The following is a 25,254-nucleotide window of genomic DNA, read 5'->3' as shown; positions in this document are numbered from 1 at the left end:
TGAAGTCGTTTCTGTCCAAGTCTAACAAGTAACTTGGTTTTTGCTTTTATTCACATTATCCCATCTTGCCTATTGATAGGGACTGTTAAACAAGACTCTACATCTAAAGTTGGAAGGGACCCCAAAATACCATCAAGTGTGTTCCCCACCCCCAACCTTGGGCAGGGCCATCATTTATTCCCAACTAAAGATAATTTGTTTCTAGTGAACCCCTAAAGAAGATTCCAGGTACTTCCTAGGAAGTTCTTTATGTTTACTGAAAGAACTTTTGCCACCCCCATCCCCGCCATCTGGGGTTATTTTGTCTCCTAATCTCAGTGGATGTGGAGTCCCTGGAGGCCTATGTGAGCATCCTTCACACTGGTAAACCTTTACTCAGTTCTCTTTTCTCTCTGCTCTTTAGGCCAAGTCATTGAGCTATACCTCTGGGACTCAATCACTTTCATGCTAGCCCTGACCTATTCTAAGTGTTTCAGGTTTGGGTGGGGGTGAGTGGCCCTGTGGATGGGTATAATGATCTTTCTCAAAAGCTTTGGAGCTTTGCCAGTGATGACTTAGGCATGTGTATTTTGTGCTATTAGAGTTATGCTTTGAGTATAGGCTGTCTTTCACATTTGCCTTTTGACTGATCTGTGCGTCAATCAAAAAGCTCTGTGCTGCAAAATCTTAGAAAGTTACACAATTGAAAGAACCAGTGACCCTCAGTTGGGCAGAAGACAACAAAATTCGAGCTGTGTGTTTTTAGTTCCTGCCACTCATACCAGCAAATATTTGTAGATGCCCTGGATTTGGCGCTGCTGGGGACACACACGTATGAGCTCCTGCATAGGATGAGCGTCCCTAAGAGCCCAGGGATGCAGGGGTGGGGTTGGGATGTCATGAAGCATGTTGCCGCCAGGCGGTGGCGTAGAGCTGCCACTATACCTCACGGGTCCCTTCACATCACACTTGAAAATTTACGTAATGTGGAAAACCCTCTGGGATGTTTATCTCAACCGCTTGTGCTGCTTTTTCAGATGTTTTTTTCAGTTTAAAATTCACAGAGGAAAGGGCCCATCAGAGGTCCTGGGAAAGGCATAGAAAGCTACCAGAAGTGATTTATATATGTATTTTAAAATAAAACAGCAGCCCCTCTCTAGACTTAGCAGGCAGTGTTACAGTTGCTTGCACATAGCTAAGCTTTGCAGGAAGGGGAGGTGGAATGACTAAGAATTTACATAGTTGGCAGAGAAAACCAACTCCCTAAGCCAAAGAAAGTAACTTTTGAACCATATGCTTTGGTTTCTATCACACATACTTTTATTTCACAACTTTGGAGCACTAGGCTACATAAAGACTTGGATCCCATTCTCAAAAATCTGAGAGAGAAGACAAGATGAGTGCACACAAACTGTATTATAAAGTACAGGACATAATGTGAATGTTTATAAAGGTGTAAGGTGTGTGTGTGTGTGTTCAAGGGAGAGATCACTTGCAGTCCTAAATTCTATACTATATAGGATTTTCACTTCTATGTGAAAAATACTCTTTCCTTAACAAGTCATGGATGAACGTTTTGAAAAGTATGGTCTATAGACCACCCACCTGCATAGGAATCTCCTGTAGTAATGTTAAAATGCAGATTCCAGGGCCCCCACTGACTCAGAATGTCTGAGGGTAGAATCCTGAGAATCTGCATTTTAACAGCCTCCCAGGTGTGATCTCTGGCACAATAAAGATTAAGAGCCGCTGACGTAAACAATAAATGTTAAAATAGGAAGAAAATTTAGTGATTATTAGATCCAAGCAAAGAAAATTGGTGTGCATTTTTAAAGGGAGCAATGAGGCTTGCTATTTTTCAAACTGTTCATTTGGAACACCAAAGCAAGAGAAGAAGAAACATAGCTTTAAAACAATGAGGAACTAACTCCAAAGACTACGTGGAAATTAAGTCCTTTATTTTTGAGGTTTTCTCTAAATGATTACAACAAGAAGTACATGCTCATTTTAGAACATTTTGGAAATACAGGAAGGAATAAAATATTGTTGTACTTCTATGCATATATTTTAGAAGCCAAGAGGTACATGGGGTGTATAGTGAGAACATCTCCCTCCACCCTGCCATGTTTGTTCTTTCTCAAGCCTGCAAATGACACCATTCTAAACACGCTATTCTTTCCCTTGCTTTCTTTTTCTTTCTTAGGAGTTTGAGTTTTATTTATGTGCATTTGAAGTTTTTATGTAAGGGAGTGATATGATCCAATTTACTTTTTTTTTTTTTTTTTTTTGAGAGACAGAGTCTCACTCTGTCACCCAGGCTGGAGTGCAGTAGCACGATCTGCCTCCCAGGTTCAAGCAATTCTCCTGCCTCAGCTTCCCAAGTAGCTGGGACTACAGGCATGTGCCACAACACCCAGCTAATTTTTGTATTTTTAGTAGAGATGGGGTTTCACTATATGCTGGCCTGCCTGGTCTCAAACTCCTGGCTTCAGGTGATCTGCCCACCTCGGCTTCTCAAAGTGTTGGGATTACAGGCATGAGCCACTGCAGCCGGCCCCCAATTTTCATTTCTAAAAGATCATCCACGCTATGGTGGGGAGTAGATTATCTATGTCATTCATTCATCCATCCATCTATCCATTTACAGAGCATCTAAACTTTGCCAGTCCTGGTGCTGGGCGTAGCTCATACAGACATAAGGCAGACAAGGTTCCTTTTCTCAAGGAGCTCACAGCCAAATGGGGGAGGTAGCCAGTAACCAGACAGTTACAGTGCAGTGTGGTAAGCCACACTGAGAGTATGTCGCCTGAACGAGGACCACAGCATCAAAAGAGGATCTTAAATCACAGGTCAGGAAAGGCTTCGTGGAGGCAGTGACACTGTGCTGAGTTTAAAGGAGGACTAGGTACTCCCCCAAAAAAGAAGGTGGGGGCAAAAAGTAGCATTTTGGTCAGAGAAAACCACCTGGGAGAAAGGTGATAATCATGAAGGAGAATAACAAGCTTGGATGCATTCTGAAGACTTGGATGTTAAGGAACAAATAAAAGGAATTGATGAGAGGCAATTCCAGAAAGGAATATTGAGTGCCTCTTGCTTTTTGAGCAAACAATATTTCTTAATAATTACATCAGCACAAATAGAGCTGCTTCCTCCTTTTTCACAGCTACAGAGTGTACCATTGTATGGATAGATTATAACTCAACAAGTCTCCATTAATGTATATTTAGGTAGTTTCTAATCTTTTGTTGTTGCAAACAATGTACAACAAATATCCTTGCACATATGTCATTTCAACATATGGGAATACTTCTCTGGGATAATGTCTTAGAATTAGATTTGCTGGCAAGAGGATATTTGACTGAAAATGTTGATAGATGTTGCCCTGCGTAGAAGTGATTCTTATTTACATTCCTACCAGCAATGTAAGAAAATGCCAATTTCCTCATATCCTCACCAACACAGGGTGTTTTCCCAACTTTCTGTACTTTGCCAATATCTGAGAAGTGAAATGACACCTCATAGTTTTAATTTAAATTTCTTATTATGGGCAAACATCTTTCTAGAAATTTATGAGCCATTTGTATTTATCTGTGAACTGTTTTAGCTTTTGCGTGATTTCTGTTGAGTTCTTGGGAATTTTAAAATTTCATTTAGGAACTCTTTGTAAATGAAGAAAATTGGCTCTTTGAATTATGCATTTCAAATATTTTTGCTCAATTTGTTCAAACTTGTTGCCGTTTTTGTTTCTGTGTGGAAATTTTTTGTTGTCAAATTTATGTATTTTATGACCTGGGTTTTTGTCACACGGCAAAAAAATTTCCATGTTTACCCACTGCTTTCATTTTCTATATTTAAGTTTTTTATCTATAGTATTTAGTTTGGAGTGGGGTTACAGATAGGGATCCAGCTTTATTTATTCAGGCATGTATTTGTTCAGGTATCTAGTTCCCTCAGGTTTATTTACTAAATAACCCATCTCTTTCCTGCTAATTTAAAACCCTTCTGTATCATATACCACATTTCTTGTGTATTTGTATCTATTTTGGGCTTTCTGGTCTGTTCTTTTGATCTGACAGCATTTTCACTTTTTATTATTGTAGCTCTTTAGTGTGTTTTAAAATCTGAATGGGCTAGACACCTCTTTATTACTCTTATTTTTGCTTTCTTTTTTAAAACTTATACTTAACATGTTTATTTTCTCCCTAAGTTCTTTAGAATTAACTTGACCAGGTCCCCAAAATTTCTCTTGATATTTTTATTAGTTTCACATTAAATTTACAGATAACTTAAGGAGAAGAAGCACCTATAAGTTATTGTTTTACTGTTCAAGAATACGGTATGCTACCATTTGTTTAAGCCTCTTTTACTGCCCCTCAGTTGCATTTTCAAGTTTGCTTTATAGTGATCTTACTATTCCCTGTTATTCCTGGTTATTTTATCTTTTGCTGTTAAGTTCAGTAGATCTTTTCTTCTATTATTTCCTCCAACTTGTTGTTGTGTATGTGTGTATGAAAACTATTGATTTTGGTATATTAATTTTGTACCAGTCCTTTACCAAATTCTCTTACTAATTATAATGATTTTTCAGTTGATTTGCCTGGATTTGCCACATAGGTAATTATTTCCTTTTCAAATAATGTAAAATTTAGTTCTTATTTTACCTGTGGGGTTTTGTTTTGTTTTGTTTTGTTTGTTTTGTTTTTTGAGACAGGGTCTTAATCTTGTCACCCACGCTGGAGTGCAGTGGAGCAATCTTGGCTCACTGCAACCTCTGCCTCCTGGGTTCAACCAACTCTCTCACCTCAGCCTCCCGAGTAGCTGGGACTACAAGTGTGCGCCGCCATGCCTGGCTAATTTTTTGTATTTTTAGTAAAGACGGGGCTTTGCCTTGTTGGCCAGGCTAGTCTTGAACTCGTGGCCTCAAGTGATCCTCCCCTCTTGGCATCCCAAAGTGCTGGGATTACAGGTATGAGCCACTGTGCCCGGCCTCTTTTCCCAATTTTTATGCCTCTTATTTTTTTCTCTTTGTCCATTACGTTGGCTAAAGCACCCAGAAAAATATTAAATCAGAATAGTAATCAATGATATCTTTGTTTTGCTCTTGACTTTAATAAGCATGTGCCAGTATTTCCCACTAAGCATGATCCTGGCTTTGGGGTAGTGAATAGATAGATAGACAAACAGATATCTTAAGAAATTACTCATCTGGGCCAGATGCAGTGGCTCACGCCTGTAATCTCAGCACTTTGGGAGGCCAAGGCAGGCAGATCACTGAAGGCCAGTAGTTTGAGACCAGCCTGGCGAACATGGAGAAACCCCATCTCTACTAAAAATACAAAAATTAGCCAGCTGTGGTGGTGGGTGCCTAATAATCCCAGCTATTGGGAGGCTGAGGCATGGGAATCACATGAACCTGGGAGGTGGAGGTTGCGGTGAGCCGAGATCGTGCCACTACACTCCAGCCTGAGCGACAGAACAAGACTCTGTCTCAAAAAAAAAAAAAAAGAAAAAAAAAGAAATTACTCATCTGTACTTACGTTATTTAAAAGTTTTTCTTAAGTTAAGAATGGATGTAGAATTTCACAAAATCTCCTTTCAATGTAGTGGAAATTAATCTTATGGTTTTTCTTTTTGATCAATTAATATAATCAATTAATATTACAGATTTATATATTGAACCATCCTTTTATTCCTGGAATAAACCACCCTTGATTGTGATGTACTATTTTTTGATGTGCTGATAGATTCTGTTTGTTAATAGTTTTATTTATGGTTTTTATCAGTGATTTTCATGAGATTGTAGTATTTTTTAGCACTTTAGATTTTGAAATGTATAAAAAGCATATTTTTAAGGTCTTCATTATAGATTGCTCCCTTTATCATTATGCAAAGCCCTCTTTGTTTTCTTTATTGCATTTTGCCCTGAATTTATTCTTATCTGATATTAAGGCTGGAAGCCCTGCTTACTTTTTGTTTGCATTTGCCTCATGTGCCTCTGCCCATAGTTTTGTTTTCAGCTTGAATTATTTTTATTAGGTATGCTGCTCGTATATAAAGACTAGTTGGGTTTTCTTTTATAATCTATTGTGAGAATATTTTCTTTTAATAGGTGAGTTTAACTTATTTATGTTTATGAAAGTCTTGCTTATCTCATCACATTTTATATTATTCTGTTTAGGTAGCTTCTTTTACCATATGGTCTCTGGGTTTTTTGTGTTTGCTTGTTTTGTTTCTGTGTATGTGTGTTTCTTTCAATAATCTAGAAAGTTTACATTTCTGTTTCAAGTTTATATTTTTAACTTTATATTGATTACTTAAAAATTGATATTTTTAGGCAATGTTTATTAACATCTGTAAAAAATAAGTGTAATAAATTTATATTTCCACCTTCTTCCTACTTTTCTCCATCTTCCAACCCCCAGCTCTACTGATTTATTGACTAATTGATTGACTTTGTATCTTTAAATATAATTACAACCTACTACTTATCAGCCTTAAATGATATATTTTGACCTGATAGATAATGAAATCAACATACCACCACTACCTTTTATGCCTCCTCTCTTCCTTCCCTCATTTTATTAGTTATACCCTATTGTTAAGGTTTATAACATTTATATTCTGTTCTTTAGTCCTATCTCTACATTTGTTTTAGTCTTAGTCCTATCTACAATTGATTTTTTTCACTTAGTGATTAACTCTGAATATATTCTCATGTTATTGTCCTACAGTATTGATTTTGACAGCTGCATAATATTTCCGTATGGATAAATGTGCCAGCCTTTATTTAGCCAATCCCCTATTATTAAACATTTCAGTTGTATTCAGTTGTCACTAGCATGAATAGTACAAACCAGGCTAACCTCTTTGAAATTTAAAATTCTATATTTCCATCTCTTAGAAAAGAGTAATTAGAAGCCAATCCCTATTAAAGCCGGATCTCACACTTTAATCACCAAATCCCCTGGTGATCTCGTGAAAATGTGGATTCTGATTAAATAGGTCTGGGTCAAGGCCTGAGATTCTGCATTTCTAACCACCTCGTAGGTGATGCTGATGCCACTGGTCTTTGGACCACACTTTGCATAGCAAGGTCTTTGAATACATTTCATTTCTAGGGAATTCTACTTGAATTAAAAAAATGCTAGAAAACATAGTCTATAGCAGTAGTTTCATTGTGTCTTATGATACAGTTTAAAATATCACATTTGTATCATAATAACTTGTAGCATATAATTATTATTTGTGAACATTCATTTTACAATTTTCTTAAATCTCATTTGTTTGGGCTTATTGTGGATATGTCCCTGGAACCCTCTCAGATGTGTACATCCCTGTCACATGGAAAAAAAGGCTGAGACCAGAAATAAAGCAGAGGTCAGACGGGTACCTTAGAATGAGGCAGTGAAAAGAAACCTTTGGACCTCAATTTGTAAATAATATCTGCACTCTTAATCTCTTGGGGATGTTGTTCAGTAGGTAGGTGGTTGTTTAGGTGGTTTTATCCTACCAGGCCCAAAGTGATCTGGCCCCTGCCTCTCTTTCCAGGTTACATTCACCTCCTTGGTTTGGCAGACTTTCTGTAAAGGGCCAGTTGGTAAATAGGCTTTGTTGACCAAACTGTCTCTGTTGCAATTACTCAACTTTGCCATTGTAGAGCAAAAGCATCCATAGACAATATATAAGTAAATGAATGTGCCAATAAAACTTTATTGATAAAATCAGGTGGTGAACCATAGTTTACTGATCTAACAAACTAAATATGCTTCTTTCTGCTTTAGGGTTTTCACTGTTGCCTTTTCTGGGAACTCACTCCCCTAGATGATCCTAGGTCTTGCTCCCTTACTCCACTGGGGTCTCTCAGATGTCACTTCATCAGAGAGGCCTTCCCTGACCATCCAGCCTAAAATAGCACCCTACCCCATATCTCCATGTCCTTTACTGCCTTTCTCTCTTGGTAAATATTTCATTGATTGCTTCACTAATAATATTGATCTTATTTTAATAACTCTTAGAGAAAAGCATATGTGTTGACAGGCAGAGTATTCTTTATATACATGGCAGTTCATTTACAGTGGACTATCTCTAGGGACAGAAATAGCTTTGTTTTGCAGAGCTTGTTTTAATCATTTTTCTTCTAATGACTTTTCCTCTGAGATTTAGACTGAGTTTGGCGGTGCCAAACATATTGTGAAATGGCACCGGATTGGTATGAAACAATCGCCTTGTTCTAGATCCTCATCAATAAAAAAAAATGTCTTTGGCTATTCTGGCTCTTCTCATAGATTATTATCAGGTTCTGTCCCATATATAATTTTCAAAAAACTATTTCTGCAAAGAGGAGCATTTCCTAGACAATTTGCATTTTTCCCAGAATCCTCATGGCCTAATAAAAGGCTGGGCAATGCAGGGTGAGTAGGGGCCCTGGAAGAGACATTTCCTGAAGAAACATGATCATTTTGGAAATTCATGTTAGAATCTGATCGCTTCGGAGGATCCAGCCCCAAGGAAGAGAGAGAAGTCAGATTCTGAAGTTCATGTAAGGTTTCTGTGATCTTGCTGCTATAGCCTTTGGAAATCTACATCTATGCATCATTTTTAGTGTGGCTGAAGAAAGCTGTTCTTCATGTGGGTGGCCAATGCAGAGGGTGCATGAGCCCCACACTTCATTATGGAGATGACTCTAACTTGGGGGTATTACTGGGATTTGGGTGGCTTGGCATGCTCCCAGGAGATATGCACCATGGATACAGAATGTCTCAAGAGCTATTGCATTTCTCATGTAACAAGTGACAGCAAGACTAACTCAGTCATGGAGCCTGAGAGGTAAGGGCCCCTTCCTGCCAGAAGGAAGGTCTGTATTTGAGAAGCAGATGTTGTTCAAGGCTAGGAGAGTGAGTGAGAGCACTGCTGTTACAGCTGATTCTGAGACCCCACGGGTGGCATTCTTTCTGGACTTGTGGCACCACCATGCCTTGTTTGGCAGGCTTCACAATCTTTACCAGTTTCTAGAAGGTGTTTTTGTAAATGCTTTATGTAGCTGGGATGTTATAGATGTTTTTCTTGACAGCTGAGAATATTTCAACACAGTATAATTCTTAATGTAACATGGTTCTTTCATATAATGAGTGTACATGAGAAATCTTTTCATCTGTATTTTTTTTTTTTTTTTGAGACGGAGTCTCACTGTGTCTCCAGGCTGGAGTGCAGTGGCGCAATCTCAGCTCACTGCAACCTCTGCCTCCGGGTTCAAGTGATTCTCCTGCCTCAGCCTCCCAAGTAGCTGGGACTACAGGTGCACGCCACCACACCCAGCTAATTTTTGTATTTTTAGCAGAGATCGGTTTTCACTATGTTGGCCAGGATGGTCTCGATCTCTTGACCTCATGATCCACCTGCCTCGGCCTCCCAAAGTGCTGGGATTACAGGAATGAGCCACTGCGCCCAGACTTCATCTGTATTTTTAACTGTACCTTTCCAAAGGATGCCATTGGAAGGACATTGATTTAACTTAACTAGGGGGAAATGTCTTTGCTTTGGTGTGTGTCTCTGGTTTGGCTTCTCTAGTCTCTACTTTTAACACAAGGATTTGAAAGATGAAAGAGCTTGAGGGTGGTTTTATTGTCAAGTAGCATCTAATCGATGGGTAGCAGAGGGGTTTATTAAAGCTGTAAATTCAATTTCCTAGGAATTTTGAAGGTTCAGAAGGGTTCTGGAGGGCAAAAATATGGTAAAACACTGCTTTTTTTTCAGCCAGAAATGTACATAATGGTTACAGATTGTCAAAGACTGGAGCTAAAGGGTAAAGTAACCATGGCCTTTTTGTTGTCACTATTTAGTTTGTGTAGTTGCCAAGTGTGTTTCTAATGCAACCTTAGGTCATCGGCATTAAAAAAGTTTTGTGTAAATATCATTTACTGCCTCAAGTCCTTGCTCTTTCACCCTAAAGATTTGGAAAGTTAAAAAAAAAAAAAAAAAAAGCCTGCTAATCGCCTCTGGGTGTTACCAGCCTGCATTAGCTCTAAGGCAATCCATCCCTCAGCATGGGACTCCCCAGTGTTTGTAATTCTCAGCTATTGATTTTGTTTGTAGTTGGAGGTTGTACCACAAATAAATTCTAAGGTCTATTTGTCCTACATGAGGGGGAGCCATAGTAATTCATTCTCACATTGGTGCCCAGTGTCAGTGCGAAAAAAATAAAAGTCTTGTTGGATTCACTCTGGGCCGCGGGTCTTTTTCTCTTTCCAAAATCATTGTGTTAGTTAAAATGAGCTTTTGTACAAAAGAAAATATTCTATCACCGCTTAGGATTAGAGAACGCTACAGGGAAGGAGCTCAGATTTATGGAAGATGGAGTTAATAACGCTGACTGGAGATAGGGTTCCTAACCTAGTTCCTTGTCGCATGCCACTTGTAATTCTCATTCTTTTTTCCTCCTCTGCAATTTCCTCCCCTCTTTCACTACAGCCCTTTTTCACAGTTAAACAGTCTGCTATTTTTCTTTTTTCTTTATCTACTTATGTTCTGGCCTCTTCATCTTCTCTTCCTCACCTACCCTTCCCACCTTGGGGACACTCAGTTTGACTCCTTCCTTGTAGTCACACAATATTGGATCTCTGTTCCCATCTTCTCCAACCATCTGGCTGCATTTGTCATGTAGTGAGCTTGTGCTGCTAGTTTCCAGCCCTCCCTCTCTGCCCCACCAACTATTTCTCTACTTCTGATGGGGAAAACCTCACTGTTTCCAGTCTTTCTCTTTGTGTGTATGTGTTGGGAGGGTGGGTAGGGAAGGAGGGAAAAAGGAAGAAAGGAAGGACAGAGGAAGAGACAGAGACAGAGATTGAAAGAGACTGAACTGCCATATGTTCATGGCACAGGGTTTTGAGAGGATAATTAAGGGAAGGGGACAGGAGTTCTCAAACCTTGAAAATGCTGATATGCATGGCATGTGAGTGAGATCCTTCACAAACTCTATGTGGAACACAGTCTTCCCCATCTGGGGGCAGCAGTCACTAGAATATGGCTTTATATTGCATGTGAGGATGAATGAGTCTGGAAGCCAAGAATTCTCATTTGTCTCCCCAGTGGCTAGGCCTCGGAACAGCAGGGCAGCTCCCCAACCCCCTTTCTTTAGGCTGAGGTCAAGCCCTTATTAAGCCACAGTGCAACCTCAGAGAAAGAAGGTGCACTTCTACCTGATTTCTATTATTTGTAATAGCTACCTAGAAATGTGGTGGTCATTAATTGGTTTGGGTGGATGTTTTCCTGGAAGGTAGGGAGGGGATAAAAACCTCTAATTTGGTCCTGTTAGGTGGAAGGGGAAGGGCACAGAAAGGTAAGAATATCCACAGGGGAGGGAATTAAGTCAAAAGCAAGATTGGTGCAGAGAAACAAATGCAGATGTTCCACCTGCCGCTATCAGGAGTTGGCTGTAGGTATAACTTGCTCTCAGGGTAAGAATTATTCTTATGTTTGAAAGGGACAATTACCACAGCTTGTCTAAAAAGCGGATGTTTAAAGATACTTTCAGGTAAGTACACCGACCTTCAAATAGGTGTAACTGAAATGATGGGGGAATTAGGAGAATCTGCAATTCCTCTGCCCTTCTATAAGAGTGAGTTGCAAATCTGGAGAGTGGGTGATTATTTAAATTGGAGAAAAGTTCATTTTTTCTGAAGATGAATTTCTAAACAGCAGTTCCATTCAAATTCTGTGGCTGCTTTGCAAACAAAGCTTATGCTTTTATGACTTTTTTTTTAATGGATTTAATGGACTGAGTTCATTTAGACAGGAGAGATCGAATGAATGAGTGGAATTAAAATACACATCCATTTGGCCGTCAGTTATTGTTTAAGCCACTCGACCACCCAACTTCTCTAATTAAATGACATTGCAGTCCCTGCATAAAGGCTGCGATGGATAAATTAGTACTTGGTGAGTGCTTTGAAGATGAAAATCACGGTGTGAGTAATGAGCAAGGTTTTTTTTCCTTGGCTGGAAACGGCATCTTTTGTGTTTTCCCACTGCACTGTGAGTCACCTGGATTGACATTGCAGAAAGCCTCCTTTCGCAAAGGAAGAGCAAGAGAGACAGTAGAGACAGACTTTTATTTGGCTTACAAGGCAAATTAGGAAAGAGTCTGCATCCATTCACATCTGTACAAGGAATTATATGACCTACACATTCGCTACCTATAGAAGCTGGTCCTATTTTGCAGGAATTTATACGTTAAGAAATCACCTGGAAATGATCTTGTTTAAACACTCATGAAGAGCAAACATCCTCCAAGAGCACTGAAGATAGAAATCTATCTTTGTCCCTCCTGAGGGCTTGGCTTACCTCTCTGTTGGTGCATTTAAAGGTCTGCATCAAATCCTTCCAGAACCGATGGGATGCTGGAGTTTGTCTGCTTTGAGGATGGGATGATTATTTTAGTGGAGGAGCTTAGAACTGCAGGTTTGGAGGTAAAGTGCAAACTGTTTGGCAAGATCAAGCACTGGCTGTCTGGGGTGAATTTTGCCCTTCCCGCAATGCCCCCGTTGGCTCCCCTGCAAAGAACTCAACTTTTTATATGTTTCAAACTGTGGTGAGAGCTCTTTTCTCACCACATCTAAACATTCTCGTTTAGATATGTTTTTCTTGTCCTGAATTGCTCTGACACAGCAATAATTAGTCACGCTACATTGTCTAGGCTGGCTAATTACTGATAGTTTGGCAGGCCCCGTCAGAAAGGTTGCACCACCCAATGTAAGTTAGGATCCAAGCTGGTAGCTGCCCTGCTCCTCATCGCATCCAAATGTAGAATGAGGTGCGTCCTTTTCAGCCCTGACAGCACCTCACTCTCAGCTGCACCCCCAAATTGGTCACAGCTGAAAGAACAGCATTCACAGTATGGCCAGCAGGGTCACCTATTCCTGAGGCAGCTGTGGGGGAGGAGGAGTGCAGGGAGGGAAGTTGGATGCATCGGGGAAAAATGGAGCCACTGCTAGACAAGGTCCTGGAAAATAGGCTAAAATGGCCAAAGAAGAGAGAAAACTCTCTCCTCTGAGAGATTCAGATACATATATATTCCAAGAGACTTGGGGAGTTATTGGAAAACAATTATGCTTATCTGCTTCCTGCCAGTCTGTATTCCTTGACAGAGCGGAAGTAGCTATAGATACTGCAGACACACTGTGGCACTAAGTAAAGTGTTTGAAATTATACTGCTTAATAATGCTTCCTGTCTCGGCCCTCTGCGGACCCAGAGAGCTGATCTGGGCCAGCAGGTAACAGTGTAGGGGCATGGGAATGTGGTTGGCATAAGTTTCTCACTTGGGCGATTTTCTTTCCCAGGGGAACTCATTCCAGCCACAAAAGAGGGAAAAAATGTTAAGAGTTGATCCTAACTTGGTCTCTGCTGAATGTTTAGCACGTCATTCACACAGGTGTCTTTGCAGAGTAAGCCTCTGTATTTTATTTGAGAATTTTTATAGTTTGCCTCGTAGGAGCCAAAAGCAGGGTAAGCACTGTAGATTAGAATCAATTCAACAGAGGGAAAATAAACCTTTGGAATAGATTTTGCCTTCCCTGAGCACGTCGCAGGCATTAGCAAATAATGGGAGCCCTGTCTGCGCATGGAGAGGAAGCATCTACCACTTAGACTCCCAGCCTCGGGTGTGCGGTCCTATGACCTGCACAGCGGGTGTGATGATTCTGGAGTCATCATCTCCTAACTTTATGCTGCTATGCACAGAAGAAACATGCACACACACATGCACACACATACACACACACATGCCCACACGCAATGTTCTTTCCTTGCGGAAGAAAGAAATGGGAGGGACTGAGGAGGGGAGGTCTCCTGACTGTGAGCTGCTGGATAGAACACAGCCAACCCTGATGAGAGTGGCCAAGACCTTCAGAGCATGGAAGGGAGTTGACTCCATTTGCCCTTTGTGGTGCTGTGCCATCTTTGCTAGGCTACAGTTGCCATTTGCTAGCTGTCTCCAAATTCAGAGGTTCTAAAGAGGTAAAGGGGAGGTTCAAGACCTTTTAGGTTATTTTAGTACACTCTGTGTGACTATCAATACAACTTTTCAAACACATAGAGAGGCATCAGAAAAAAAATTAAGCCAATCCATTAAAAGAGTGCTGGAATTGCCATCCAAAATGGCTTATGTGCTGTTTCTATGTATATGTGTGCCCTGATGCATTTCATTTCTTAAGTTTAAGACAAGGATGAATGAAGTACCAGTGTAAAAATAGGAAAGCACAACCTTCCCCTCCTCTCACCAGTATAAATTACAAAGGAGATGACACTTTCACCATCTGATGAGTCTACCTTTGCTGCTATATTTCCTCTTCAGTAGAAATTCCAGATAACACCACTGACTTTTACTCAGAGTATCTTGAACAGCTATTTATAGTTTTCACCTATCCTTCCCAGAGGCCTCACTAGACTGAGAGAAAAGGGCTTGTCTGGGTCCTGGCCCAGCTCAACCACCCTCTAGTGTTGTGACCTTGGGCAAGCCACCTCTGCAAGCCTCATTCCTCAATCCTATAGATCGGGCCAGGGGGGATCACCAAGGTCTTTCTCTGCTCAGAGCTCTCCCAGAGCTCCAACGATGTGGTCTACAGCATAAGGCACGCTAAGACCATAAAAAATCATCTCTGCAATCCAGAAACTCATTTTAAAGGGAAGGAACTTTGCAATATAAGTGTTTTGTTTCAGTTCTGTGATTCAGCTGCTTGAAAGACTGAAATGGCAAAGAAAAATTGACAAAATGCAAGCCCCTAACAAGTTTGAGGAAGCTGGCCAGAGTGCTGAAGTCAGCTGCTGTTCACAACAGCCATCAGACCTTGTGGCTACAAAGCTCAAACAAAAGCAGCGCCTACACCCTGCTGGTCAGCAATAGTACCCCAGGACAGAGGCAGCCGAGAGTTCTCAGCAAGTTCCAGGCGTATGGCATTAGGCATCAGGCATGTAAACAGCTGCTGGAATTTCAGAGTACATTGCATTCAATAGTTCCCAGACCTGTTGGAGCCATATTTAGCTTAGGAAAGCTTGGAAAGAGTGCAGTGCCATTTGAATGACTATTAATAGCTTCGGGGGGCGGGGGGAGCGGGGTTTGGAGCAAAGAAAAGATTTCTTCAGTTCGGTATCTTGTATGTATTCGTGAAGGAAAAACTTCCTCCGTGTTAAAAGACTTGGGTGTAGGGGTCTGATGAGCCTTCTGAAATCAGGAATCACCAGTTCCCGTTGGGAAGACAACTCTACTTACAGTTTAAACTAAATGATTTGAGCTTCCCAGGTGCCTAACTAAGCAACTTCTTCCCTACAATCCCTCTCCTCAGCAATTTATTTCACACAGATTATATCAATCTGTTTCTTTGTTGCTATGTAATGTAATAATGATTCTCAAAATCCTCAGTTTATCCAAAACTTAAACACTTGCACCAGCACTGTTTCCCACATCAACCCACTGGTGCCCACGCTCACGAAGAGACAGCAAATAAGGGGTGCCTTTGGGAAGCCTGCCCTTGTTCTGGGGAAGCAGGAATGCCCCCCTGCCCATATTGTCTCAGTCAAGGCAACCATCCACACAATTCCTTTCTTTAGCCCGAGGTTCAACTTGCCTATTAACAGAGACAACACTTCATTGAAGCTGAAGTATAAGAAATTTTCTGCTTGATGTGTTTTAGATCCTATTATTTTCCTTGCACATCACATGCCTCTCTGAGGGGCACAGGAGAATGTGTCTGGGGTAAGGTTTTGGGGAGGGTTCCCACCATTTAAAAGGGAGAGAGAGACTGACTCATAAAGGAATCCGTCGGAACACTCTGCTCTCCCCGGAGGTCCTGACTCCCAAGTGCGAGCTCTCTCTTGCTCCAGAAACTTCTTTTGCAGCCATGAACTCCTTGCCAGCCTCTCTAGGATAGCCATCTGTCTGGCTATCTGCAGTGCTGCTGTGTGTCACCATGGCTTGGGGCTTCCTCACCATGGCTGGGGGCAGGATTGATAGGTTTCCCCGCCAGTCTTTCTGCTGTTCATTATTTGTGGGGGAGGCTGCAGGCAGGGCAAACCCTAATTAGCTCCAAGTGTGAGTGGGTCAAATCAATTACTACTGCACTCTCCCAAACAACATCACTACAACCATGATTTCGCTCATTTCCACTAGATGGGAGAAGTCAGAATTGCCCATTGTGCACACAGACTATTCACAGCAATAAAGAAAAGTGAATGAAGTATATACAAGCTCCCAAGTGGGGGAATTTCAAAGGCAGGGGGAGCCTGCCTCCATGGTGCTGATGGGGACTATTGGTTTCCCTAAGAGAGTCTCTTCATGGTCCCCTAAAGCTAGAGAGTGTATCCAAATTCTCAAGAGACAGCGTGTGGTCACAGATAAAGTATTTCCAAGGAGAGGTGGAGGCAATGTCTCTCTTGGCCCTCTGGGCTCCTGGAAGTGGCAGGTAATCTACATCCACAGTCTGGACATTCCTAACGTGTCCCTAGATGAACCCCAGAGGATTCTTGAGCGTCTTTAAAATAGACTTGGCAGCTCATACCCCAGGGCTGGGTTCCCCAGTGGCAAGCCTGCCCTGATTCTCTGGGCATGGCAGAGGCAGGCACCAAAACAACTCAAATACCTGGAGGAGAAGCGAGCACCGTCTCAATGCTCATTCTTTCTCAACACCACCTACAGCCATTTCCAGAAACAGCTGCTGGCAGTGGCCCACACAAAGCCCCTCAAAAAGAAACTGGGCAGTGAGATGAGGGGGCAAGACGAGGGAAATAAGCAACCCAGACACACAAACAGCTTCCCTTTGAGAGAAGACAGGGGAGGGTGGTGACCCCAAGTGATGCAAGCAGAGGAGGCTCCCGTCACTCCCGCTCTGTGTTTGGCTGAGGTTAGAAGAGCCGCTTTCAGAACCACCTCCTCTTGCAAGCCCCAGTTTCACTAATAAGCCGTTGACCTTGAGTTTGAGTCTGGGGTTGATTTGCGGCTCTGTCTGGGGGAACCCCAAGGGCCTGTGGTTTCGCAAGAAGCAATCCTCCTCATTTTCACAGCGATCGTTTTTCCTCTCCTCTCGCCACTGTGATCAAATTAGGAGGCTGCTTCTCCTAGGAGAAAATGTGTCCATGGTCCCAGGAGGCACTGCCCATTTACCTGTCTGATGGGTTTGGGGAGGGAAAGCAGGATGTATGTGTGTGTGTGTGTGTGTGTGTGTGTGTGTGTGTGTGTCCCTTCCTTCCCCTGTCCCTGGGAGTGTCTCTCCCACCTGGATTGGCCACCCGGCCTGCAGCAAGGACCCCAGGGAGGGCAGGCGCTGGAGTCTCAGCTGCAAGAGGCCTGGCAAGTGGCTGTGTACATGCTGCTGCCCGCCGTGGCTCCACTGCTCAGGCTGCTGGTAGGACACTTGAGGGGCTTCATGCTGCTGTCCCTCTGGATGTGCAAGTGCTCAAGCCGCCAGCGCTCCCAGCTCTTCCGAAATTCCAGCTGGACCTTCCATGGGAAAAGGAGGGAAACGAAAGCCATCATGCAAACCAATGGCTAACAAAATGGCCCCACTATTACATTAGTGGGGAAGGGAAGAAATCCACTGCATTATATTAAGAGACACAAGTCAAGGCCTTTGGGCGCCTAAATTAATATCCCAATAAAATTGTTTATTGTTGTCTCCTATTTTCTGCAGCTCCTCAGGAGAGAGATCAGCTTGATGACCTAATTGGTCTTTTCCATCTCTAAACTCTGTGATTCAGCTAAGTACCTTTTACAATCCATCACAGTATTATTTAACGGAAGAGAATGAGAGGGAGGGTGAAACACAGGGAGACAGGAGATGGGAGAGAGAAGAGAGACTCTGTCTTTACAGCGCACATTCCAGTTTCAGCTTGGATGCTTGAGAAGGGGGACGGCAACCCCCAGCCTTCCTGGTGTCTACAGCAGACCCTTCTAAACTCCCTGAGGGCTTCTCTCCAGGCCCCAGCACCTCACAGGGGAGGAGGGAGGGAAGGAAGGAATGTGGCTGAGACAGGAAACAGCAGGGAGGAAGGGGCAGCCAGTGAGGGCTTCTCAACTGATGCCATCCAGAGAGACACTGCAGTGACCATGGGGGTGCAGCCCAGGGGAGCTCAGTCAGCCAGGATCCCTGTTGTGCTGGGCTCTGGCCTCCCCATCAGGAAAAGCCTCTCAGGAGGGCTGATGCTTGGGGGCCAGATTGTTGGGGCAGAAAGAGACAAATCCAAGTAACACTGTGGAGCCCCCATCCCTTGAGGGTTTGTGGCAATGCTGTGGCTCCCTGTGGTGGCCAGTGATTCTGGTCCCTGGAGAGGCCTAGCTGGAACCTGCCAAGCTAGTCCTGGGGGGTCTGGACTGCTCTTCTGGGTGATGTTCCCATACATTTGCTTTCCAGAGCTTCTTTGAAGTCCCCACCCTTCCCACACCAGAGTGTCTGGGGTGTGGGCCCTTCCCTTTAGGCCAAGTCACCAAGACAGCCAGATGCCAGCGGCTGTGGATAAGGGGCCAATCTCCCCACCAGCCCCTGTGCAAACAACCCTCCTCTCCTCCTTTGTCGTCCATCCAGCTATGCCCAGCAAGACGCCTGGTATGGCTGCATGCCATCCCTTAAAAGAACATTTTCTGCACTGAGTAGAGTTGAGATGGCCCAGAGGCTGCCTGCCAGGATGACGCCAGTGTCCCATGCAGCGTCACGAACCCAAGCTTGAGTGGGGGAGGGAAGGAGGCTGAGCAGATACCACCTACAGCCACCCTGTTGTATGCCAGCTCCCTGCCCGGCTGAGTCTTTGTGAAGGGAGCGCATGCTGACAGCTGGGATGGGGGCCCTGAGTCCAGTGGTGGCCCCCACTTGTGCAGCTGCCAGGAGGCCAGGCTTGTTTCATAGCCCTTCCACTGGAGAGGGGGGGAAAGATGGTAAACTGAGGCACACCTCCGGGAAACCAGAGACCAAAGAGAGGTTTCAGGGACACCTATGGGACTTCTCAGGGTGCTGACACACAGTGTCTCCTTCTGCCCCCATCTCCTTCAGCACTTTTCCTGAACCTCTGCTGTGACCCCTGTAATCACGATTGTCCTTGAAAATCACCATATTTATTGGGCACTTACTGTATGCACAGAATTTTCCATTAATTATCTTAGCTAACTTTCACATCAACCCTGCAAAGTAGCTCCACATTTAAAGATGAGGAAACTGAGGTGCAGAGTGTTTATTTCCTCAGGTCGCTCAGCCAGGATTTGAACCTAGATCTGGCCTGATTCCAATGCCCGGCTCCTAACCCCTGGCCTCCTGCCTGCGTGGCTCTTGCAGTCCTGCTTGTCCCTGGTCCATCTCCTACCTCTCACCTGGGAGCACCTCGAGGGCTGGGACCACATCTGCTTCATCTCAGCATCCCTGAACCTAGCACAGTGCCCAGCATACAGCAGGTGCTCAGTACATGTGTTTTAAATGAACCAAATGAATGAACACATAAATACATGAGCATCTCACATCAGGTTCCTTCTGTTCCTCAGCTATGAAAATGAACCCACAAAGACAACACCACAGATTCTGAGCACCTGGGCTGGGACTTAGGCCCCCACACTTCCTCCTCCACCATCGGGTTTTATCCTCATCCCTGCCCTCAACCTCTGCAGTGCAGCACACCCCTCCTGACCTCCCTCTCCAGCAGGCACCATGCCAGCCTCAGGATTCGGGGTGAATTGGGAAGCTCATTCACCTTCATTTACAGCTGGGGAGACAGAGGCAAGGGAGGCAAAATGACTTGCCCCAGGTCACACAGCTCAGCAGTGGCAGGGCTGGGACAAGCACTCAGGGCTCTGAGTCACCTCACTGTGGCTCTCAGGCACAAGCTACAGCAAAACCACCTTCAGGCCTCCCCCTCCCTGTCCCCACTCCCGCCCACCAGCAGCTGGTGCAGGCCTTGGCAGCCACACAGAACCAATATTCAAGCCATCTTTTCTCCTCAGGTCACAAGTACCTGGCATTGCCATGGCAACCCTGGGTCTGCAGAACAGCTCTTGTGGACAGAGGCCTTAGCCCCAGAGCCACATGTGTCTTTTGTGGCCCAATGACAATGATGTATCTGTCCTTGTGCCTGGAGCAGCCAGGGCATGAGGAGTCTCAGGGTGGGTTTAAAGGAACTGGGTGGTGCTCTGAAGGGAGACAGGTTCTCCCGTTCTCTGAGCAGGGTCTCCTGGACCCCATGGCACTAGCCTGGAAGATCCACGGGGAGACGCTAGCTGGGGTCTGTAGCCAGGCCTGGTCAGAGAGGTGCAACTCTGGTGATTCAGGATCAAGTTTTTTTCCAAGGGCAAAGAAGTACTATCCCCTTACAAAGGTGGGCCAGCCGTAGGTGGTGCATGAGGAGGGAGGTGATGAGATGACTAGGCTTGGAAGGATGGAATCTGGAGAGGCAGCTGAGCCAGGGGTCAGGGGAGACTCTTCACAATGGCGGGGTGGAAGCCAAGCACACGTGTCTGCTAGTAGGGCTGCAGTGACAGTGTCAGAGGATAGAGAAGTGAGAAACGGGGACGTGGGGGGTCGAGATGACAAGGTGGCAGCAGGGAGCCTCAGTCTCTCCCTACAGGCCTCTGCTCCTCATCCCCGCACAGGATACATGCCACCCTGTCTTGCCCCCATCACCACTGGGCTGGAATGGAAAGCAGCAGAGCTCAGGGCTGGGTAGCACATCACCCAGCTGGCTGAGAGCATTCCTGGAAGGGAGACCACCCACAGAGCTTAGGTTTTTGCACTTCCTCGTTTGCATCAGTTTTAAAGAAATTCATTTTGAGGATATGGCAGTGGAGGAGGACCAGGACTGCCTCCTGTGGGTCAAGAGCCTGTTCCCTGCCCTACCCTCCAAACGGAGCCTGCTGGGTCCTCTAAGACCTGTCCCAGGAGCAGCCAGAATCCCATTTATGGGCCACTCTTTGCCTGGCGCTGCCTTCACCTCCCCAGCACCTGCTTCCCTGAAGCATTAAGTGGGATCTTGCCCCCACCACAGCCCAGTGAGATCTCGCCCCTGCCACAGCCCACTAGCTCTACCACCTTCTATCTATTGAATTAGGCTACTCATTTCATTTTGCTGAGGCTTAACGTTCTTAGCTGTGAATTGGGGATACCATCTGCTGCACAGCATTGGATGTAATGAGACACTCTGAGCACCTTATATGCAGTAAGCACTTAAGAGACCTTGGTTTCCCTCCCATTTAGAGATCTGAGGGCCACGCTTCCCACAGGTAGCCAGTTCAGCAGAAGCAGGGGGAGGCCTCAGGGACAGGGGAACATTCCCCTCCCTTCCCTTTCACCCAGCCTCATTTTCTCTGCATGGCATCCTCTCAAATTCCTTAGGCCCCTGTCTCTGGGAATCACTGAATACTGACCTAATAGTGATTGCTTACTGAGCTTCTGGAGATAATGGTGTGTGTTTCTTCATGCCAAGCAGTACCTGTGAGGAGCTAGGATGGGCCTTCAGCATCCCACCTTGAAGGAAGGACTTGTTCTCTGTTCCCCTTTCCCACCTTTTTCAGACTTTCTTAATCCTTACAGGATTATCCCCACTTTGTAAATGAGCAAACTAAGTTTCAGAGTGGGCAGGTAACTTAGGCAAAGTCACACAGCTCATTAAGTGATGGGGCCCAGATCAGACCAAACAAGATGCCAAAGCCTGCATCCTTGCATCTTTTCTGCTACATCACATTGCTTCTTTGAGCCATCTCATAGCTCCTTGAAACACCCAGGTCCCCACCCACTGTCCTTTCTGCATCCCCCACACCCATAGAAAAAGACAAGCCTATTAATGTGCTGACTCCAACATCCCTGAGCTCTGGGATTCCAAAGCTGAGTACCTTGGTGGAAGGGGCCTTTTCCAGGTGCCCATGAACACAGCCATGCCCTCCTCCCAGGAGCTGACCATCTCAGGGATGGGAGGGAGGCCTGCTGTCCTGCAGACATTTTCAGGAGAGGGTGTGGGGCCAGCAAGAACCCCCTTCTCCCATCCTAGCACCAGAAAGCCACCCCCTTCCCCACAGTGAGCCAGGGCTCTTGCCTGTGTGTATGAAGAATGGGGTGCTTTCTGCTTTAATGCAGAATTAATTTGAATCCTGGCTCTGCCATGCCACTATTTCCACACTTCATCTTAGCCAAAAGGCTAAGAAGCGATGTGTGCCACTATTTCCAAACCTAGGGCAGGTTCCTGACTCTTTCTGATCTTCAGTGTTCTCATGTATATATAAAAAATGGGAATATGAAATAAGAATTTTAGCAGGGTTTTTTTTTGAGGGATGTGGGGGTCATAATTAAATGAGATAGTGATTATTAAAGCCCCAAGCATGTGGCTTGGGTATGTGTGTGTTGAATCACTTTGTAAGTGACAGTCACTACCACCAAGCAAAGAGGGTCATTCAGGATCCCCTTAACATGAGTCTGGGTCTTCCCTAGGGTCACATGCCATTAGGGTATGCCTGTACATGTACGTGTGTGTGTGTGTTCATGTGTAGAGAGACCATGCACAGAAAACCAAATCTGTGGACAAGATGGCTTCTCCACCCTAGTGCCTCAGTGAGGTGAGTAGGGGGTTTCAGCTGGCAAGATTGATGGGAGTCCCCATTGTAATACTCCAGACTGGCTGATGGTACCCACCCACCAGGGTCCCCACCGTCCCTCCTCAGAGCTTACCTCATTGTTGACAAAGCAGTATAAGATGGCCACCATCAGCCCCTGGAAACAAGAGTCACATCAAGAGGGAGGAAGCAGGAGGGAAGTGCCCTGCAGACCGGCCCTGGTCGGAAGCACTTTGGGACTCCATCCTCAACAACCGCCTCCCCAAATCCAGCGGCCCCGGCAGATCCAGGAATGGGGCAGTGGCTTCCCTCTCATTTCCTTTCTGAAGGAACACCAGGGTTGCACCTCTCCGACTAGGCCTGGCTACAGGCCCCAGCTAGCCTCTCCCCATGGGTCTCCCAGGCATGTGCCGTGGGGTCTGGGAGACCCTCCTCAGAAGCTGCCCAGAAGCTGTAGAGATCCTACATCCAACTTCTCCTTGAGGAGGCCTGATCCAGTGAAGTACAATGACTCTGATCATGGAGAATATTCCCCACTCCAGCCCCATCTGTTCACGAAGGAGAACCAGGGCTCCAGAATTGTGTTCTGTGTGTCTGCACATGTATGTAAATACACACACATGAGCCCACATGTGTGCAGGCATCTCATGACACTCTTGAGGGGCAGGGACCAGTTTTTTTGTATTTTTACACCCCCTTAGCATCATCTAATGCTAGTGGAGAGGATCAGTTCTTCTCTTTGAAACTGTGACACCGTAACTCTGGTTTTAACACCTCTGAGGCTCCTCTGTAAAGTGAGGCTAACCCTGCACATCTCCTGGGTTCTGTGAGGAGTGAATGCGCAATGCATGTAAAGCACCTGGCAGGGTGCTCACCACCAAGTAGATGGCAGCTGCAATGCCAGGCTGGTACCCAGAGCTACATCCAGGAAGGCTTCTTGTCCCATGTGCTTACAGAGAAGACTGGCCCAGGTATTGGGACACCTGGGGATACTAGTTCTGGCTCTGCTCCAACTAGGTGACTTCGGGCAGGGATCACCCCTCCAGGTCCCAGTCTTCCCACCTTTTCCATCTGCATGATGCAGGCTGGTGTCTGTCCCACCCTCACTCTAGGACTTTACAAGCAAGTGTCCCCAAGCATGAAGTCACCTGGAAGGAGGTGAAGGAGAGCTCTGTAAACAGCTTGATGAAGCGCAGGGTCCCCCGGGCGTGCTCGTCCATCACAAAGGCAAAGATGACCTCATGAGTCCCCAGCAGGGGGATGAGTGTCAGCGTGGACTTGGCAAGTCTGAGGGGCAGGGCGGAGATCTCGAGTCATTCTGGACCTCTCCCATGGACTCTTCTTCCCTTTCTCTACCCTCCCCACTTCCTACCAAGTCCTGATATCTGGGTCATGGATGTTCTCCCACCGCAAATACCCTGGGACAGGCTGCCTGGAGGGAAAGAATAGAGGTCAAGACCCCAACAAGTCCAGGGGCTGCCCAGAGACAGGGCAAAAGCCAAGGTTTGGGGTCCAAGGCCAGGCCTGGGTGGAAGGAGAGGGTAGTGTAGGGCTCTAAGCTAAGCATCCCAGGATCTCTGTCTCTCTATCTGCTAGAAGGAAAGGGGCACTTGCTGAGGGTCCTCAGTAAAGCCAGCTCAGTTACATCACCTGCATTTGATGTCTGTCTTGCACATGAGATTGGCCTTCAGTTTGGATACCACGATGCAGATGACCCGAACAAAGATGAGGAAGTTCACCTGCGGGGTGGGGCCGGGGATTGGCAGGGGGCACCAGCCCAGCCCTATCATAGCTGCCACTCCCATCCCTGACACCATCACTCACCCCAATGGCAAAGAGAATGGGCAGCCGGATAATAAGCCAGTAGTTCATGTTGGAGTTCCTGGTCCAGCAGCTGGGGAGGGAGAGAGATGCACACATGCATCCAGCAGGACTCACAGGACCCCCAGCTCAGGTGCAGGCACAGAGGCCGCTGATGCACATGGCCATGTTGAGTGCCACACACACAGCTCCCAGGAGCCACCCAACAACCAGTCCCATGGACCCACAGAGCCCTGCCAGTGCACAGCCACACAACACACACGCACAGTCCAAATACACAGTCATACACAGAGATGCACACCGCCCCCAAACAAGCTTTCACGGACCTACCAACACAGTCATGTGTGTACCCAGCATCATATACAAAGTGACACAAACATTTCACTTGCAGATATTACAGAAAAACCTGCAGGAGGGCACCATGTACCCCACAGACCCAGTTCCGTTAGTCATCAAACAATCCTGGGACAGGGGCAGGGGCAGGGGCAGGGAGGGGAGATTAGAGAACTAAATTCACCTTCTAAGCTCCTGGTACCCCCCTTTATCCTCTCAACAGATGGGTGCCCCAGGTACCAAGGAATCCCATGGACCTTGAGGATGGGGACCTGGGCACACCCGCCCCCTTGGAGCAGGACACTCACCCCTCGTCCTCATAGAGGTACTTGACAATGCCCCAGGGGACAACAAACAGCAGGGGAACACCTAAGAGAGAGGGAAAGACAGAAGGGGAGAGGGGCTGGCAGGCCAGAGCCACAGTCCACATGCCGAGGCCTCTCCCTGCCCCAAGCCCCTCACACTTCCAGCCCCTCTCCTTGCCTGGCCTCAAACTATGTTTTCTAGTTTTTTTCTGGGCACCTGGGAGAACAGAGGCAGCAGGAGCCCCATGCGGACT

General features: G+C 45.4%; 1 protein-coding gene across 5 annotated transcripts in view; it reads right to left on the bottom strand.

The window, feature by feature from the left end:
- Window positions 1–12,067: 12,067 nt before the first annotated feature.
- The window catches only part of GLP1R (glucagon like peptide 1 receptor), a 42,674-nt gene continuing 29,487 nt past the window's right edge, over window positions 12,068–25,254 (bottom strand). The window contains exons 8-14 of one of the 5 annotated variants that reach the window (XR_001718401.3): window positions 25,004–25,064; window positions 24,366–24,435; window positions 24,192–24,280; window positions 23,690–23,828; window positions 22,657–22,698; window positions 17,242–17,465; window positions 12,068–17,083 (exon numbers count right to left, since the gene is read on the bottom strand). Coding sequence is in view for 2 of the 5 variants with exons in the window: in XM_527380.7 (XP_527380.2) it covers window positions 17,298–17,465; window positions 22,657–22,698; window positions 23,690–23,828; window positions 24,192–24,280; window positions 24,366–24,435; window positions 25,004–25,064 (569 nt within the window). In the remaining 3 variants the exon portion in view is untranslated. Of the gene's footprint in view, window positions 17,466–22,656; window positions 22,699–23,689; window positions 23,829–24,191; window positions 24,281–24,365; window positions 24,436–25,003; window positions 25,065–25,254 lie in introns of all 5 variants that reach the window. The other 4 variants (XR_001718400.3, XR_001718399.3, XM_527380.7 and 1 more) reach the window with 4 other exon arrangements.

This window comes from Pan troglodytes, chromosome 5, assembly GCF_028858775.2.
Source record: "Pan troglodytes isolate AG18354 chromosome 5, NHGRI_mPanTro3-v2.0_pri, whole genome shotgun sequence".
NCBI lineage: Eukaryota > Metazoa > Chordata > Mammalia > Primates > Hominidae > Pan > Pan troglodytes.
This window is presented reverse-complemented; position numbering and strand designations above follow the sequence as displayed.